The sequence below is a fragment of the Ptiloglossa arizonensis genome, chromosome 2 (assembly GCF_051014685.1).
Source record: "Ptiloglossa arizonensis isolate GNS036 chromosome 2, iyPtiAriz1_principal, whole genome shotgun sequence".
Classification (NCBI taxonomy): Eukaryota; Metazoa; Arthropoda; class Insecta; order Hymenoptera; family Colletidae; genus Ptiloglossa; species Ptiloglossa arizonensis.
Genome location: NC_135049.1, coordinates 24,981,814 through 25,002,016, shown reverse-complemented (window position 1 = coordinate 25,002,016; position 20,203 = coordinate 24,981,814). Strand labels below are relative to the sequence as shown.

Here is a 20,203-nt window from a genome sequence, read left to right as displayed (position 1 = left end):
TTTCTCCGATGCTGTGAGTGTACAGCCTTTAAACGTGCGTTTTTTACCATGCGAATGGTGTACAGATTTTTTTAAACGCTCAACCAGGTATACTACGCGTTTTTTTCTTAGCAAAGGAACAGAATTATTATTAACTTTTTCTCGTACTTTCGCTGATTGTAATCTTCGTTCAATTTTGTCAACTGTGGCGTAATTTGAAATTTGTTCAAATTCGATGTTGTACGATATTTTTTCTTCTTCTCCAGATTAGAAAACAGGTCGACAAAGTGGCTTATAATATCGAATATGAACAAATAACGTACTTCTTTGTCCTTGAAATAGTCCAGTGGCGTATCGTGTAGGTTTTGTAAATTTTTTCGAAGAAAATTACTATTTTAATATCGAATTACGTTGTCGTTGATAAAACAGGAACCGATCTAACGAAGTCGTTCGTTCGATGGAAGAACACCGGAGTTCCCTTCTTTTTATCGGCAGAAACCGATTTTCCACGGCAAAGAATCACGAGAATGTTGTTATCGCGTTACGAGTTAACGACCAATATCATGCTGGCGGAATGATGAAGCTGCGAGGAACTATAGCGTCGGGGAGCGAGCCGTGGATTAAGAAATAAATTAACGAGAACGATCTCGATGGCGAAGGAACTCGTTTTCGCGTTTCTCTGGGATACTCTATCGTTGATATCATTGGGACGATGACATCTCCTTCGAGTACGAGGACTGGTGCGTTAGTGTCTGAAGTGGTTTCCGCCCTGCTGACGCGCGAAGAGAAACTGCAAGTGGGGGAAGAAGAAAATTTCTCGGTGAAATTCTCTTCGATAATTTTTCTACCGAGCCACACGTGGTGTAGACGTATGTATATTCTGACGTGGAATCGATAAGAATCTTTCGTCCGCGAACTCGCCTCTCTAAGCTTAACTTCAACGCGAAACGATTTACGGTAACAGAATTTATCGCGCGCGCGTCTACTTCCACAATTCATCCAGATGTAGCGTTCAATGAAAGGTATACCGAGTGATCGACGTTTCGATCGTGGAAAATGAATAAACTTTTTCTTTTTTTTTTTTTTTTTATTTATATTAAACGTTCGTAGTATGCAAATACGAGTAGTAGCAACTGTACTTACGTTCAAGACGGATCAAAGCGAGTTTGGGCTAGATCTTCCGTAGAGGATCCCCCGTTAGGAGAATCCGACCACTTGTTCACGTTTCAGACTCTCGACAGAAGGCCCTCTTCAAAAAATCTAACCCAAACTCACTCTAATCCCTGTTGAACGTAAGTACTTAAAACTTTGGAAGTACAACCTACAGATATTTCGTATCGTATAATCGCCAGTTACATATTGGGTTGTTCCGAAAGTCGTTTCGTTTTCCGAAATGGAGAATGTATAATTTAATAAAACGTTCGTACACTCTAAAAGAATCGTGTTTCATTTTCACCAAAAAAACGAAATGACTTTCCGAACAACTCGTACACAGTCACCAATGTCTCGAAAACCAAGACCAAGCAGCAATTATACACAAGCATAGAAATAAGTTGTTTGGAATATTGATTTTTACAGTATATTTCAATTTCGTCAAAATTGATGAGATGTGTTATAATATGCGATAAATAATTACGTTTAATATATATAGTTCGAAAAGAAGGATTATTTGTACTATTGAACTTGTGACTTTTATATCTCTCAACAAGTTCTTCGTACACGTGTATTACACAAATCGTTCGTCCCTCTGCTCTGACTTTTTATCATTACATAGATGCTCTGGATATTTTTATTCCGCAAACATTAGTAAATTCTTCCCAAAAATGTACATTCCCTTCCATTTGAAATACAAATCTACATCGGTGCTAGTTTCAAGATTTGCGTAAAAATCGTTCATTGTCGAGCAACTACGTATTCGGAATAGTACACTGATTTCCGCGTCGAGGCAAGACGAATACCCGCCGATGTAAAAAGCGCAACTTGACAAGTTTAATAAGCTCCCCGAGGTAATGGTCGGTGCACGGTGGAGCGAGTACTGGACACGAGGACCTATCGCTTGGACGTAGATACGTTGTACGAACAAGACAGCGGGTGTCACCTGATACTTTTTACGAGACGCAAGACTTGTTGAGCCGTGTGTGTCTAACATTTTGCACCGCTCTGCCTATGTGCCAAGTATCGTCAACATCGGGGATTGTCAATTGGACGATGTCCCCTGTCCTTGTTAGTTGTTCGGCGTGTTTGGTCGTGCGGCGCTAATGAGAAGTAAATAAGAATCGTAGTACGTGTCTTCGGTTTTCCGTAAAGGAAAAGAACCGGCGAGAACGTCACCAGGCGTAAAGTTACAAGACCGACGGTCCAATACGCGGGGACACGTTGCGCGTGCATCAGCCGCGCGTGCATACAATGAAACGCGCGCGAGAGGGTGTAGGTGTACGCGCGGTGCATAAAAGGGAGTATGCATCGTGCCAGCTCCATTGTGAGGCACTCCGGTCGTCTCGTTTCGCCGTGTGGCAGACGTGCATCGTTTTATATGCGACATTCGAATTCAGAGTTGGCGAAAATGAGATTCGTTTCTTGCTTCGATTGACTGATTCGAGCAGCGGGTTCGTCGACCTAGACGACGGAAGGATTTTTCTTTTTTCTTTTTTTTTTTTCATTTCAACACAACGGAGCAACGATCCGATTCTTCCAATCGTTTCAACACGAAATCCAACCCGGCCGGGAAAAATTAATTTTAATCGACTCGCTCGAGGCAGGTATCCGTCTCCTCTCGTAAAGCTTCCGGAACAACCTTGACGGTTCTCTTTTAATCTACGGACCGTGTAATTTCTTTGATCGTGAACGTCTACGTGAGAATAATTAAAATTAAATACGCACGAATCAATGCACGTCTAAGTGAGAATAATCAAAATTAAATACGTAGGATTCAATAGGCGTTAAATGGAAATGGTAAACACAACGTATAAGAAATTTTACGATACGATCAACCGGAGGGATTTTTGAACGATTAAATGAATCATTGAAAATATATCGTATTCGACTTTCCAATGCAAACAAATTCGACGAATAACTCCCTACCCGACTGTAAATATGGGTCGGTGTATTCATTGGTAAACGCAGAAGTAATGACTGGGATATTACCAATAACGATTTCGCTGTATCTGGAGCACCGTTGCTCGTTATCGGCGACGATTACTCGAGTCCGCCAAAGGAACAGGACACCCTCGAATACACTGTTCAGATATCTACCTGAAACTTCAACAACGATGAAACACACGACAAAGCTCTGCACCGGGTCGGTACACTACAATGTGATTTTTACAATTCAGATACCATCTCCGTGAAAGGGAGATCGTCGACATTGGACGAGGACCGATCGAATCGTTTAGCAGCTGTCGATTCTATTTGCGTTACCGAGTAGAGGCTTAACGAGCTTGTTATTAGTTTTTATTAAATCGGTAGGAACGCGTCTCGTATCGGTTTGTCACTGGATCGAAATTGAAACGGAAGATCGTAGATTAGAATCGCGTGGATGTTAAAAATCAAACTTGCAACGAGACGGAAAGTAATACAGATCTCTTTTGTGTGGTTGGTTCGGGTTTCGATGATCGAATAGAAGACTTTTCATCGCGTAATATTTTTTTTAAAATAATCCACTCGGTCCATTTTACAAATTTCGATGTTATGTCGTAAACATTCTCGCATAATCGCGTTACGCTATCGAAATATTACAATATTTATTATCAATGTTATTTCGTATGTGTTTCTCATTAGATTGTTCGGAAAATCGTTTCGGTTTCCGAAATGGAGAATATGTAATCTAATAAAACTTTTATACACTCCAAAAAAAAAACGTGTGTTTCATTTTCACAAAAAAAAAAAAAAAACGAAACGACTTTCCGAACGACCCAATAAATATACTCTCTCTTAAGATGTATTCTCGAAGGACTTGGTGCTGAACTTACGAAGTGAACAGCGAAAGACGAATTTGAAATCGGATCGTGTTTAAGATCGTTGATCGAGCTTTCCGCGATTCGCGGGAGAACCAGCCACGAATATTAACGCGAAAGTAAATTGCGTTATAAAATTCACCGGGATGCTCGAAACAGAGGGACTCGGGTCGGAAAGAAAATTGTTACCGAGCTATTTTCTCCGTGGGATGGTTCCAAGTTTTCCCAAAGCGAACCGTGCACCTCGCTGTTGAGAATCCATGAACGGGCTTCATTCATTCCATTTGCATTTTCACCGACGACACGCAACTTAATCCAATATTCGAATGCAATCTCGTCCGCGACCGCGTTATCAAACCGACACGACGTGAATGTATTTTTACGTGGATCAATTAACCCTTTCACTGTCTGGTCGTTCGAGGCTAACCTCCGCTCGCGCGCACTGAAACTCGTTTAATTCTCAAACGAATTATTTTCTTCGAAGTGAACGAAAAATCAAATTGATACGTTACCGTCACGTCTATCGATCTAATGGCTATCACGTTACCGTATTGTATTATTGTACAGATTAATCCATTCAAGGATAGTGGCACGTACTACCAATACGATGATAGTAACCTCTGAGATTGCAAATACATATTGATAATTAAATTTCTTATTACGACAACATCGTCGTTAAATTGGTAACTGTGATCAGTGAATATCGATCAGTTGAATTTTCGTTTATTTCGAACAAAATAATTCCAGACCAACGAAGTTTACTTTCAATAGTGCTTAACTCTGTTGAACAAATGATGATCGTTCCTGTTGTAATTACGAAAATTAGTAAATAGTACGAAATATTGAAATATTTTATTTTGTTTCTTGAATCGAAGAAAAAATACATTTTTGATGACAAACGCGCAAAATGGTTAACGATTGTGACAATAGCTTGTTGGAAATTATTCGAGGTAGAAGATTAATATTTTATAAGTTTAGTTCTTCGACGTCGATAACAGATGTACATTTTTATTGAGGTCCGAGGTTGTGGGATTTTAATCAGAATAGCGTAAAAATGTTAAGTTCTACTTTTGACGTAGAAGTCTCGCATTGCTAACGTAAACAAGAAGGTCTCGATAGACTATATATTCGAAAACTAGTATTTATCGAGATAATCTATCGATCTTATAACAGGAATAGGATCCGTTGCACTCGATTTGCTGTCACTGTGTATGTCCATGAAGCATACAATAGCATATTAGTTCCACTGAAGACAAACTTTAGATAAACAAATGCTACCGAGAATCTGAACAATAGGAAAAACTATTTTCTTCGCGATGAAGAACTGAAATTTACCACGAACGAACTTGAACAACCGGTACTCAACCAATGGCACACGCTAAGATTATCAAGTACCTAGTATCTCACACGGCACTTTGCACAGTAGTTTCTTTTGCGCAAGAAGTATATTCAACGAATACAAATTGTGGTGTTGTTTCTACCCCGAAATTAACTCTGAACCTTCACAAAGTAGTATCCATTCTGCTTACAATGTTTGCGCGTAAAAAAACAAACAAACACCTTCTGCAAATAATTAGTCACAGGGATCTCGTATTGATTCTGAGGATCGCTCACCTGCCGTGGATCTAAAATAAAGAACCTTTTGTATCGGAACGAGTAGCGATTTTTGGACCGTACTGTAAGGTTCGTTGAAACTTTTTCTCTTGTTTAAACGACCACCGTGGCTCCTCAAAGTTTGTAACTATTTTTTTTCAAACACCCTGTAGACAAACGAACAGTCTGGAAACGATCGCGCAGAAAAAAGAGGTGACCGCGAAGATTCACGAGAAAGAATACTTACGACTCCACTCGAATGCGTTCCAAGTAGGTTGCCGAGAGTAATGCAGCACGCTGGCTTTTTTGACCCACTTCGAAGCTCGCAAGCTCTCGTAACCTTAAAACAGCACTGCTATTCCAGTCTTCTGCTTCTAATACGCTGCGCGCGCTCGATCGCACAGCATTGGCTGAAAAGCGAACAATTATTATTGTCAGTTAGAATAAGATCGTCGGTGAGAATAAGAATATAATATCGAATGAGCGTCAGCTTACAAGTGTTGAAAATTTAAACGTTTTGTTCGATCGAGGTGTTCCCTCGGGCCCTCCTTAGGAGTTATAAATTATTTTAAACATTCAAATTAATACGAGCACTCTTTCATTTTTCACGTCCATAGAATTTAGTTACGGATAAAAATTACATAGAGATATTAATTTTAATTAAAACTATAATCGTAATATCTTCTTTTCTATCAATTTTTAACGAGTTTTACTTCTATATGTACTAATTAAGTTGTTAATAACATTGTTGTAATTACCGTGACGGTATAGGACAACGTTTTATTAAATTACTATTGTTACGATACCAGCCTGTTTACCTATTCTTATTCGAGACTAATTATAAGAGAAAGAGAGATTTTTCCCGATATTTCGGTATGGTAATTTGGCACGATAATTCCGCTAACTAGTTTGTCGTCAATTCTTTATTGGTATATACAACATTCCGTTGCACACAATGGGCGACTACCGATGCAGATTCGTTTCGTGTCGAGCACCGTCTGTCCGTGACGTCCATTCAACTGTTAAGCAAAATACTAGTATTGATTACCTCATTTATCGTATCGATTGTCGTATGTTGGCAAATGTGCAGCGCCGTGACCGAGATATTAATCGATGTCTTATTTTTCAATATACAAAACTTTGATCTCTTTCTTTCATACGGAAAGAAATATAATAATATGGAAGGAAAAGATATCGAATGCAAAGGTGCGATAAGATAAAAAATAAAATAGTATACTTCCTGAAAAAGGCTACCAATATACGCAGATACGCTTTTATACAAACGTAAACAAATACGGTGACTCGGTTTCGTAATATTTCGTGCATTGATCTGTGATAGATCGCATCGTGTACGATGTACAAATCTCGCGTAGTATCTTAAACGAAGATAAAGTTTAGAAAAAAAAAAAAAAAAGAAAAGAAAAAACCGCACTTTGAAAATTTCGAGTCGAGGACGATTCTCAACGAAACAGCAAGAATTCAATTTTCGTTTCGATCACGCGACTCGACCGGAAATCCGAATAAATCAATGTTAGAGAGGTCGTATTTCATTTTGTACTTCATTGCAGCTCGTGGTTGCGGCGGAGCTCGTTGAGGTCAAGTGTTCCAGAAATTATTTCGATCGGTTTTATCGACCCTCTGGTATTTGTACGCTAATGCACTGCAGCGTCTTTATCAATTTTTTTTCATTTTTTATTTTAACGTTTTCGATACAGCGTACACGAAACAGAAACTCGTGGGGTAGTTCTATAAAAGGAACTCGTTTCTCATGTGTTCGTTCTCTTGAGCGAGTAAAAAATAGAAACATTGCACATTTTGAGTGATCTGCTTAATTTGAAATCTTTCTCTAAATTATTTTCCATCTGTGCGGCTCGTACGGATCACTTACTTTTGGATTCTGACATACTACTCGCAGCATAATCGCAATAATATTACCAGATCTTCGTACCTCGGTGTATCGTCACTTTGATGAAACGTCTCGATTCATTTTTCTTCGTCTATTGAAGTATTTCTATACAATACACTTTGTTACAGAATAGTTAATATTATCGAAGGTGTGATCAAACGAAGGTAATATTATACAAAAATATTGTTCCTTTCGATCGAAATAATCTCTTTCCAGAGTAGAGGGTTCTTCGTGACTGCCAAGTACCGAAGTACAAAAGTGAATTTGAATGTGCTTCCGGTATATCCGTACATCGTCAGATTTGTATATCTCTGTATGCACCGTAGGTGAAAAAGTCTCGTTCGACAGTGAACCATTCAGTGGTTCTGATATTCAATCCGAGTTCGCGTCGGGTCCATGATAAATAAGCACGCGCTGTAATTACACGTTGTGATTACTGTAGAGTATCATACTCTCGTGCCAAGAAGACCGCCAGTTCTATCCTTACGCGCGGAGGGGACATTGTTCTGCGTTGGCAGAATACCAACATCGTCTCATGTTTCTCAGTGGGACAACCGCGTCTCAAACCTGGAAATAATCTGTACACGGTGTATGTACTTCCTGTCGTTTAAAAAGACTTATCGAGGTTGCTGCACCTCGGGCTCGTATTATCGCGGTGCCTACCTTATTGTCCAGAATCCGGATAAGAGGACACGAACGAGAAGAACGACACCCTGTACACAGAACGAATCACAAAACAGGATACTCGTTTACCTTTCGATCACTTAACGATCGAATCGATCCAATAACGTATTCATTAATATATTAGGTTGTTCGAAAAGTCATTTCGTTTTCCAAAATGGGGAATGTGTAATTTAATAAAATGTTTGTACACTTTAAAAAAATCGTGTTTCATTTTCACCAAAAAAAGCGAAGTGACTTTCCAAACAACCCAATACAGAAATACGATTATGTATTAATATACCTAAATACGATTATGTATTAATATACATAAATACGATTATATATTAATATACATAAATACGATTATGTATTAATATACCTAAATACGATTATGTATTAATATACATAAATACGATTATGTACTAATATACATAAATACGAAAAGTATCCAAAAAAGTTCCGTTTGAGTGTCGCTATGTGTGACAATGTTCCTTTGTTTATTGATCAGCCACAGATGCCGTTTTGGAACAATCGAGTCTCGTTTGGGAAACGTTGTGAGTTTTTAGCACGTTTGAGACAATCAGTCTGTGAAATGCGGTTTGTTGTCCGTTTCACGAATGCGAGAAATGTGAAATCGGTAGACATTCATCGTCGGTTTCATGGGGTGTACCGGAGAACAGGAACGATTCAATGATAAGACGATGGGTCAGGAATTTTAATAACGAAGATCGTGAAAACGTACGAAACGTTTACGGTGAACGATGATTTAGTTCACATGATTGGAAAACAATTTACATCGTCCTTTCTATAGCCTTGAGTACTTGGTGATTTTCCTCTGTTTTTGTATCTGAAAATATTCCTTGATGGTTGAACATTTCCACGAAGATGTTCAGGCGCAGGAAAACCTGATGTCCTATTATGACAAGTGTCTCAATAATGATGAAGACTGTGTCGTCATTATCATTATATCTAAAAAAGATAAGTACGCAGAATGTAATCGGAATTTACTTACACACCTCGTATGTATCAACTTCCTATAGTCCGATGGTACTGCACAAGTATCGAAATTAGGGCAAGATCTGTTCGAGTATTCGAGTATTCGTCCCATCGCTGATACTAATGCTGTTTTGGAATTGAAGATCAATCGAGGGTCACGAGTGACGCACGACTGATAAGATATAAAGAAAAAGATACGTATTTTCGACGCGAAGAATATCAGTAACACGAAAAGCCCTTAAAGAAAGATTTGACCGAACGAAGTCAAATCCTAAACAATGTTCTGCATCGAAGCAAGAAAGTATGATCGCGTGTCGTGCTGTTTCGCGCAGTGAGAATGACCTTGGACCTGAATTACTGAACGAGTAAGTCGGAATTAGTACGAATTTAAACTCTAAAGTAGGAAGTTGGGGCAAATTGATCGGTAATGTTTGCTTCCGGTATACAGAACACTTTGTCGATTCCAAAATTGTATCGCGACAAACAATGAGCTCTTATTACCGAAAAGTATCGAAATAAATTTAAACGACAGTCCAAACTTCAAATTTCTTCTCGATTTCGTGACCGTTTCGATAAAGTCGATTGCAAATAATATCGAACAAATTTAATAAATGATCACTCTTCGTCGAACAACCAGTAGATAAATGATTCGTCGATTCACCCACTGCTGTATCCATCTGTGAGGAAAATATTCATTGTACAATCGCGAAATTGTTATCAAAATATCGCTCATAAATCGATCGAAACTAGTCACTGTGCACACCGGTTCTCTCAAACGAGGAGATTTATTTGCATTGAACTTTCTCCTGGACGATCGAATTTATTAAAGAAAAATTAAACTTCTTAACGAAACAAGTTAATAAGGATAATATTAATCGTGACACAGATTTTTACCACGGCGCTGTAACCCATATAAAAAAGGAGACGCGTTAAGCGGCGGTGAAGTAACAAGGATCACGTGAGGCTGGTTAATAAGCCGATTAATTAAAACGAGAAAATCTTTACGTCGATTGAGAAGATAAGAAAAGAAATTGTAAATTCCGTGAAGGAAGTCAGTGTAACGCAAGTGTTCCGCGCAAAAGTAGATTTTATTCGTTGCACATGCCGGCCAGAACAGACAAGAACTGGAATGGTCAGAATGTTAATCGTTTAATGGGGTATAATCGGTTAATGGGAGCCTGTATTCACCCGAACCTCTCACACGTGACGAACGATCGCGTTGGCTTCTCCAGACTCTTCGTTCGTTTTTATCCAGATGACAAAAATTCTATTCTTTTGCGGCAACGCTCTTGAAATTCCACGAAGGGGGCCAAGAAAAATAACAAACCTCCACTAACGCTACTATGGACGATCCTGTGATAGCTACTTTTCGTATTTGTTTACATTTAAAACCACTGAAATATTTCAGTACCCATCACCAGTGTTCAAATTATTTAAATATAATACATAGTACAAGTATACGAACGCTATCCTATTTTCTCTTATTTATAGCGCATAATCACATTTTACATTTGAAAAGTACAAATTGTGATGAAAAAAATAACAAGAATTTTCATACTTTCTTTTTTTTTTAAGTTATCTATTTATCAATATTGATATTATCCTCTTCGAGGTATATCTTCTGTATCCTCGATCTGTTAGTGAACACTTCGGTAAGGTTACTCTAACGCATCGTTTGATTAGCTCCAGAGCACAGAGCTGCTATAATAGCCTAATTCTTGATGTTAGTATCAAAGAAAATACGTACTCCTTACGTAAATCGGTGAGAGTTTTAACCCTTTGCAATCGAGGCTTCTTTACTACCAGAGACCGACTCCTCGAGGAAATCCTTCAAGTCGTAAAATTCATCTGAAACGGAACATTTTTATATACTTCGCATACACGCGTTTACACTCAACGAGAACGTGATATTTCAATTCCAATTTGAATTCCGAACTACGAAATTTTCTCAGCTCGAAAACGGTACACTGAATTAGTTGGCGACCGAGGGTCTCCTCTCGAGTCCAAAGGGTTAAAGTGGAACTACGTTGAATATTTTTCTCCAAATTTATCAATACCATTCACGATCCTTTCGTGATAGCGACTTAATCGCCTTTTTCCCTTACCCCATAGTTGCACGATTCTCCAGAGAATCGTTCGAGTTCGTTTCTCGGTACGCGAGGTCGCGCGAACGTTCCCAAACTCGCGAAATCAGTGAACACCGAATAACAGACATATTGAATGCGCAGAACGTGGAATGATAAATGGTCGCGACCAGCAGCATGGTGTATGAGGAGATCGGGATACGGGGCAGCTGACCCCAGCCGCCGCGCACGCTTTTCACGCGCGAGATGCCCCACAACTTAAACTCCGCTTCCGCCAACTCCGCCAACACTGGACCGAATCACCAGGCCTACGCACAGCAATCTTATCACCGACCGGATGGAGATGGACTCCAACCAGAGGTATTGTCTTGACCTTGTTATCCTTCTCGCCTCGACAAAAATCCAGGATGAGACTACTCGTTTGAATTTTTTTTTTTTTTTTTTTTTTGTATACTTGAATAATGGAACACTTCGGTGATTTCATTATACGACGAATATTATTCTAATACTATTCGAATGTTCGAATATTTGAATATTACGATATCCTTGGTATCGAACGGTCTGATTCGATAAGTAGTCCTAGTTCGAGTGTACGAGTACCTTTTCTGTTACTCAAATATTCGAGAATTGATATTCGAGTACTTGAAATATCAGAGCAGTCGAAACTCGGCGGGAAACTCGTGAAACAAACGTCAGTGTTTTCCGTGTTTTAGAAATCACAGTCGCCGAATCGTTTTTGGAGCGTATAAGACAATCGTAGCTTAGAAACGTAGAAGCAAGAGACTGGAAAAAGTGTCTCACAGTCGGTTAAGTTAGCACGGATATACGGTGGAGGTCACTTACTTACAAGTTGTACTTTTAATTTTTTAATTTTCGTCAATTCGAATCTATTAAGAGGATATTCTGTCAAATCGGCTTCGAAAAATTTATTCTTTGTTTCTTTACTTTCTGAAAATATATACCTTCGAAAATGTCTGTGGAGAATGATTTCCTCGAGTTCGTGAAATTAACGAAGTCACAGTCGTCTAAAATGTACAATGTACGGTTCGCAGCGCGCGTGACAAAAATTTTAAACGCGTTTTTTGCGAATCCGCATTTTTTCAATTGGCATATCGGTTTATCTCAAGTTCTGTATGGACGATTTACTTTAAATTTGGAAAAATCTTCAACAGTCGCGCGAATCACGGTTTTCAAAATTTTACGTTTCTTTTTCTATTTTTTCTAACGTTAATTTCTCTTCGAGATCGGTAATTATTCGCTTTATTCTAATTCGTTGACGCGCTAAAATAGACCGATTCTTTACCAAATAAAATTAAAATAAAAAAGAAGATGAAAGATTCGAGAGAGACAAGGTGTAGCCGAACTTCTGTTTCTAAACCAGTACAAGAAGTGGTAACAATTTTGATTCGCGACACCCTTGCTCTTCGACGGTTCGTACATTCTCTGAGTTGAGTTTATCGTAGCTCTCTAACTCTCTCGGTTAGTCGACACTACCTTCAATTAAATGGTACTCGAAAATATGCTTGCAGAAGGAGCCGGTGGAATTCGACACGTCGCATCTGCGCGGTGCACCGGCCGAGGTCGAGGCACTGGTGCACAACATCAAAGAGGTTGCGCAGCAGTTCCTGTACCACTGGAGAACATTCCCCATCGTCCTTCCGCCGCCGCTCTCCACTTGCGTGGAAGGGGAGGACACGCTCGCCAGAAAGAAACACCACCTGAGGGACCTCTTCGTCGCGCCCAGTTTCGACGAGTTGGATTCAGTAGCCGTGGACAGCAAGGGTGAACCAAGAAGACTGACCAAGAAGCAACTGGAGAGCATTAGTAAACGAGGGTAGGTCCTACCGTGAAACGAATTCTAGTGTTTCTTTATTTCTGTAGATTGCGGTAGAACCAGAATCTTGAGTCCCCGTCACATCCTTGACCCAGCAGTTGCAACACGTTCGTCGATGAAACGTACATATAAGCGGTATTGAACAACTATCGAGAAGATAACAGAGAATGTCCAGAAACGCTTGTCCTCGGTAAAGCGAGCGATAAAGTTTGAAAGTCCTGTGAGGAAGGTGGTGGGAGATCTTCACTTGTGTTCCAATACAATCGGAACAAATCGTATTCCTGAACAGTTTAAAAGAATAAATCAAATTTCAAAGTTAAACGCCCTTGGAGGAATGTCAAAATTAGAGCTGAGACTACTTGAATATTTTATAGGTATTCGAATGCTACGAATAAATTTGGAATACTTCAGTATTCGGATATCGTTATTCGTATCATTGTATCGGATACTTGATCGTTATGTAAAATATTTGAATACTCGAGTGCTTGAATGGTATTCGAATTACTATTCCCCTGAATATTTGAATCCCCGAGGTGGTCAAATATATTCGTATACGAAAAACTTCGACAAGAATTCGAACCCTAGTTAGAATTATACGAATGAGAATAACGTTGAGAACTCGAGTTACAGAGGCAACATTGGATTTTGAATACTATTTATGTATTAAAGTACGGTTCAAAATAAGTGTATACTATGAATTTTTTGAAGAATTGGAAAACGTTTTATAATTATACGAATAATCAGACTTTTTGTTGCAACTCATGGATTAATGATACCCCATTCTTCCCCTAACAATGCTTTGAGATACAATACAGTAGTCAGTGTTTCCTTTAGAATTAGTGTTTAGCCATTTTAATGTGCACAGGTATACTTCGCCTGTATAGAAAGTCGCCAATACATACTAAAGTTCACAGATATTTGTTAACTAGGCTTGTATGAAGCTCTTGCAGTGCAAACGTTAGTCTTTTTTTAGGACATAGGAAAAATACTCGTGGTAGAAGAATTTGTAATCTCTTTTCCACTAATACGGTATGAAAAAGTACCTTTGTTCGTAAAATTTTACGGAACAAACCCATTTTAGTTTTCATCTAATATCTCAAAGGAAGATAACGAATATCAAGGCAGAAAATTAAGTACACACTTAGTTAAAAGTAATTCACCTATATTTTCAAAGATCAGAGAAGTTTTGAAAAATTGTTGCACACAGTCCAAACAAAGTAAGAATAATGCAGAAATTAAAACTCGCCCAATTGGTGTCTCAATTTCAAGATACTATTTGTTTATGTCTGATATATTTTAACAATGTTTGTAAAGCTTTCAGAAGGAGAAATATGGAAAACCGAAGAAGCTGAATGCCACTCAATTGGAGAGCATTCGAAGATGCGGGTATGTCATACACCAGCGTCACACAATATTTCAAGCAACGTTGACTGAATGATGATCAATATTTTGTACAGTGACTTAGTAATTGGAATCACTCATTCTCATGACCTAACAATGGACAATTTCCCTCTAAACAATTTGTAAATGCCACACAAAACTTGATACGGCATGATTCTTATCCCTATTTCAAATTCACCCTGTTCACTAGACAGAATTCGAATGTACAAAAACCGAGGCACTGCCAAACACAACTGACGCAAAGCGTGCTCAGTCTATATAAAGGTTTGGGTTTTTAGAATCGGTGCAACTTCTAACAAATAACTTTTAACACGTTTGCGTCGACGTGTATTATCTATGGTGGTGGATCGGTAGTCACCGATGGTACACGTGTAAGGTTGATTTCTAAATACCTGGAATCGCGTACACCATTAATTTAAAACCTGCACATCCACCGTCGGCGTGAACGTGTTAAGCAAACCGTGGCATGACGCAGATGTACGTAATAATTTGTGAGATCTTAGTCGTTACAGCACAATATATGGTGTAGGTTACTCTTTGTTTCTAGCATTAGAATGCGCTTATACTGTAGCAACAAATTTTATTGGCTTTAGTTCTACCAAAGAGGATAAACAACATAATAGATTAATGCTCCACATAATTGGAGGAACTGCAATTGTACAAAAGTTTCGGGGATTTCATTGAAACATCATTACAACATATTTTCCAAGATACTTTTGTTCATAACACGTGTATGTTAATGTTTCATTTACGATGTAGAAAAGATTTTGTATCTAGATTCTCGTCACGTTTTCACCTTAGTGTTGATTGCCTTCATAAACGATTAATTTTTCAGGGAATTCGAAGTTGATTCAATAAATTTCGCTGGTCAAACACATCGATGGAGATTAAGCGGTCTTCTTCAACGTGGGCGGGATAGAAGACGAGATGCATTGCTTCGAGATCTTGCTTTGGCGACCAGATTCCTTGTAGTTACAGCAAAAGCTAGACTAGTCTCCCATTGCTTCAGTATTTCACAATCTTTGAAAGCATTGTTAACAGGGCTTTTACGGCTTCTTGGTAAGAAATCATTGTTTCTTTAGATTTCTATTTATTTTCTAAATATTATAATCTAACATATTACTATTAACATTTATGTTTAGACATAATAATTGGTGTACCGTCTCTTCAAGCACACAATCTAGATGCCAAAATCAGAGAAGAACGCTGTCGGTACTTGGTTGCTGAATTAGTGTGTAGGGTAAGTCTACTTTCTTAATTTCGTAAGAATACTAGTTTTTTATACTTTGAAAAAAAACTTGATGTACTCTTGTGTTACGAGTACAGCCAGAATATGAAGATTCTCTGGAACTTTTGTGCGGCTTCGTTCGAAAACAACTTCGACGAGCGACTATGGAGAAATTCGAAGTGGAAAGAGAATTGTCGCAACTATTGCCTATTCCGGTTCCTTTCGTATTTGGAACGCCCGGTGGAGCAGTAGTTGATCTTAGATTATTTAGCAGAGACATAATCAGAAAAGCTTTACCGATTCTGATTGCTATTTTAGAGAAAGAAACACGAGGTTGGTTTCTTCATTTCAGAGAAAGACTGATATCAGAATTGAGAGCGCGGAAAAAGCCGGATGAAGAGATTGAAAAGGTATAAATTATCGATTATAATGATAGAATCGATAAACTTATTGAATGTATTTTCTTTAACTATGATTAAACATCGTTTTTAGGAAGTCAATGAAGCTGTTATGCGAGAATATCTACAAAGGGTCTTCTCCAATATTTTATCGCATCCGGATATGCTTGACCTCGGAAGTGGAATCGCTCAACTTCTAGTGCAACAAGCACAATCGGTTGTATTAATGCATCGAGCTGTAGAAACTGTGCAACGTAAACTATTCCAAACTAAAGAATCTCTGAAACGTCATATCGAAAGTGAGCACCCGGTTCTCTCTCGTATAGAACCCTGGATGCGTGACAGAATGAGAGAAGTTGAAGACAAATTCATAGAAGAATGCGAGTGGAGTGCACACGAAGAAGCTCTCACATTGTGCACACATCAGAATTTACAACAGACGGTTTACTTTCTTAATCGTGATCTAACCTTTATGAAAGAGGTATATAAAATGATTGATACTCTTGTAGAAATGATGGTTTCGGTAGATAAACGTAATATTTTTTTAGCGGGAACCAGTTTTACTAAAAGAACTGCGTAAAGTCAAAACTCCTACCAGGAGTTTCCAGTGGCCGACTCAAATATGGCTTCCGAAGAATTGGATCGTTAGGCGTAATTTCCAAGGTCAATCTGAAGTTATACCAACGGTGCTGAGTAATATTCCGACATCCATTACAACGCCTCGTGCTGATCCGAGTCAACCGGTCTTCTTAGTTGAAAGAGAAATCGTACACACAACTACAACAAGGTACGTGATACTCAAGCTATCCCAATTAAAATTTTTTGGAATATTAACTGATTCTAAAATGTCTGAACAGATGGCCTATGTGGCGTTGGATAAACTATGTAGCTAGGACATGGTGTTGGACTTGGAATGCAATGTTCTTGTTAGGTGTAGCAGTGCCGTGGTGTAGTCCAGTCTCCATACGGGCTTTATTACTTGTACAACCTTTTACTCCTGATCTAGAATTAAGTCAACTAAACGGTACCTTGTTTCCCAGAAAGTCGACTCAAATGCCTACTCTTTGTTCTCGATTAATAGCTCTTTGGAGACATATTAGCAAAAGCCGAACACACTTCGAAACAGAACCGGATACCGGTAAATTTAATTGAACTGTAATTTATAAAAATATTTGTTCATTAATAAATTTACGCTTTATTGCGCCGTAGGATTTATTGGAAAAGGAATGACAAGACATTTAAACAGGCTATGGAATTACGGCGTCAAAGGGCTTCTGGGAACTCTTGCAATATTATTTGTTTTTCCTGTCATGTGTATTCTCACAAGTCTGGGATCACTTGTTATTGCACTTACAGCGGTTTTGTGGTTCGTTGACTGTGTTGTGTTTTCTTCAGCGTTTCATAATTAATTTAAAATGTTAATAGTGTCTTAAACTATTCTAGGATGCCTTTGATTACTTTGACATTGCATGCATTCATGGCGCTTATAATGGATCTGGATAGTCCGGAATCAAGTCGAAATCGATATTTAGTCATTATGGAAGCATTAATTTGGAATATCGGTGTACAAGGTTGTTTACAACCAATCGCAGCGTTAATTGTAGCTCTTCTTTTGTGCCCCATCATTTCTTTTTTGATACTTACAGGTACGATAACAATGGAATGAGCTTAGTAGTTAATTACGACAATTTGCTAAACTTACATGAAATATATGATTAATTTATAGTTGCTGTGATACGTTACTGGGTTAGAGTGGTCTGGGACACGGCTATGTTTCATTTAGTAATAAAGAACAGGGGTCGTATACCTGCCAGCGATAGCTTCGTGGTTAAAAGGATAGCCGGACCTGGACTAACATCCGATTATTACTATCAAGTATGTATTAAAAATTAAAATAAAAAATAATTACACTGCTGATAATTTCATTTTTATTTGTAGATTAGACCAGAGCAAGCATTGGCAGCACTCGAAGCGAAATTAGAGTTAGACGAGTTGCTAGCATTCCAACAAGAAACAGAACGATTAATTACTCAACCACAAAGGGATTTTACTCAATTTGTAGAAGCCTGTTTTGGTCCATTCGCAGCTAATCTAGCTAAAACAAAAGACCCATACAAATCGCTTGAAAAGGAAGCCAAAGATTTAATTGCTGTGTTACATGAAAAATTAGACAGACGTAGAAAAAATTTGCAAACTGGCCTAGCCATGGGTTTGAGAAGTAAAATAAAACTAACTACTTTTGATTTGAAGGTGATTATCATTTTAAATGTCTTAATTTTCGAATATTATTTATAACTTTAAATTTACCAAGTTTTGATAATGATGTAGGTAGTCATACAACAAGGAGCTCTTATGCTAGAACGTCTCTATCCTACTCATGTTTTCGCAAGATTATCAAGAAACGAAGAAGATTTTTGGGAAAATAAAGGTTTAAGTGTCGGTGACTGGGCTGGTTTAGCTGGTCTCATGTACACGGATATTTTCAGTTTAAATTTCCTTCAACCTCTTGATGATATGGACACAAAGTTCAGGTTAGAACCTCATCCAGGGGTCGATCTATCACGTTATACAGATATGGTTCACAGTACTGAACTTGGTGGTACCAATGGTCCAGACTTGCTTGGAGCTGTGTATGCGCCACGTGGAAATATACAAGTGTATAGTCCTTACTTGGAAGTTTCAGCTTTTAATCCACGGGCCAAGCAAACCAGTAACAGTAGAAAATCTGATAAACGATGGTAAAAAATACTGTTCTATTATATTTTCTGTGTTAATTAAGTTATTTTTATCTTTCCAATTTTAAACCTTTATAAATGTAAATTTTTCGTTGACAAATATCTAAGATAAGGAATAGCCTTTGTATAAAAAGGCATGAAAGTTGTATATTTTGCAGCGATACCGGAGGACTCTTAACATCAACGAGAATTAAAAAGCGCACAACGTCAACAAATGTTCCAACAGAGACACGATGGCGGCAACCATGGAAACGACAAATTCGTCCTTACAGCGCAGAAAAGTTGCTTATTCCACTTCCTATTCCGCACCCAGCTCATATAGCTGTCACTATTCACAATCGTGACTCCGAGAATCCGATTCCACTTGACTCAGAACTTTGTCAAAACATACTAAGGGCAATTGAAGAATCACCTGGTGAAATGTCTACCGAGTATGTTAGTCGTTATAGAGGAGCAGCTGATTCTAGCTTTGATTCAGTAGCTTCGCATTCTTCAGTTTCTATTGAGACTGGCTTGGACAAAGACAATGAAACACAAGAAACCGCCACTACTGAGAAAGAAGGTGAAACTTACCATTGGACTTTATCGAATTGGGGTGGTGGTATGACAAGAAGAAGAAATAATTCTGGATCTATAAAAGTCGATTTAGCATCTCCAGAAGACGTTACTCTGGATACAGATACCACCAGAGTGATGTTCAGTACATATGGAACAACTGTTTAAATTTAGTTCATTTTTACATCAGGTAAATATATATATATATATATATATATATATATATATATATATATATATATATATATCAAGGTGATCCATTTAATTGAAAATAGTGGAGTATTTCACGAGAAATTGAAATTACAAAAAAAATGTTCTTTTAAAAATTGTTTAGTGTAAAGAGGAACATTAGATGGTATAAATAATTTTCTTGCAGGTATAGTGGTTTACTGCAGCATTATATGCAATAAAATTACATAAATGAAATCCACAGTAGTCAGATAAACGTAAATCAAATTGACGTCATATGATACGGTTAACCGATACAACCACGTAGAGTTCAGCCAGCAACCTGTATTAATCTGATTCCTAGAGATTTCATTTGTCATTTTACTGCGTAGAATGATATGGTATAGCAGGTTATTGTATTCGTCTCAGCAAACGCTGTTGTATTACGAATACAAAAATATAGAATCTCATTATAAAAATTAACTTAACTTCAATGTCTCTTCTAGCACTATACCTATAGAAAAATTTATACTACTTAATAAGTTCTCTTTTTTATATCAAACAACTTTACCAGAACACTTTTTTATGCCTTTAATTTCTCGTGAGATATTCGACCGTTTCAGGATCACCCTGTATGTATACAGATATATACATATATACATATATGAACATATATGAATATATATAAATATATATGAATATATGTGAAC

At 38.0% G+C, this 20,203-nt stretch overlaps 1 protein-coding gene and 1 long non-coding RNA gene across 5 annotated transcripts in view; one reads left to right on the top strand and one right to left on the bottom strand.

Annotated features, from left to right (window-relative positions):
- Positions 1 to 19,515, top strand: part of LOC143143176 (uncharacterized) — a 36,498-nt gene extending 16,983 nt beyond the window's left edge. Inside the window, exons 2-16 of one of the 2 annotated variants that reach the window (XM_076304159.1) lie at positions 11,319 to 11,534; positions 12,704 to 13,008; positions 14,323 to 14,394; positions 15,245 to 15,468; positions 15,552 to 15,649; positions 15,736 to 16,047; positions 16,130 to 16,516; positions 16,584 to 16,822; positions 16,893 to 17,173; positions 17,245 to 17,401; positions 17,479 to 17,681; positions 17,762 to 17,910; positions 17,974 to 18,285; positions 18,364 to 18,773; positions 18,929 to 19,515. In XM_076304159.1, coding sequence (XP_076160274.1) covers positions 11,421 to 11,534; positions 12,704 to 13,008; positions 14,323 to 14,394; positions 15,245 to 15,468; positions 15,552 to 15,649; positions 15,736 to 16,047; positions 16,130 to 16,516; positions 16,584 to 16,822; positions 16,893 to 17,173; positions 17,245 to 17,401; positions 17,479 to 17,681; positions 17,762 to 17,910; positions 17,974 to 18,285; positions 18,364 to 18,773; positions 18,929 to 19,493 — 3,828 coding nt within the window. In that variant the 5' untranslated portion in view covers positions 11,319 to 11,420 and the 3' untranslated portion in view covers positions 19,494 to 19,515. The remainder of the gene's footprint in view (positions 1 to 11,318; positions 11,535 to 12,703; positions 13,009 to 14,322; positions 14,395 to 15,244; positions 15,469 to 15,551; positions 15,650 to 15,735; positions 16,048 to 16,129; positions 16,517 to 16,583; positions 16,823 to 16,892; positions 17,174 to 17,244; positions 17,402 to 17,478; positions 17,682 to 17,761; positions 17,911 to 17,973; positions 18,286 to 18,363; positions 18,774 to 18,928) is intronic. The other variant, XM_076304160.1, reaches the window with a different exon arrangement.
- LOC143155187 (uncharacterized) lies at positions 1,443 to 6,084 on the bottom strand. 3 transcript variants are annotated; one of them, XR_012994345.1, is made up of 5 exons: positions 6,021 to 6,084; positions 5,773 to 5,935; positions 5,547 to 5,692; positions 3,124 to 3,227; positions 1,443 to 2,234 (listed from the first exon to the last, which is right to left on the bottom strand). It is a non-coding gene; the product is annotated as an uncharacterized LOC143155187 (long non-coding RNA). The 3 variants fall into 3 exon arrangements; XR_012994344.1 differs by having other exon boundaries at positions 1,443 to 3,227; XR_012994343.1 differs by lacking the exons at positions 1,443 to 2,234; positions 3,124 to 3,227 and having other exon boundaries at positions 4,726 to 5,692.
- Positions 19,516 to 20,203: the final 688 nt, after the last annotated feature.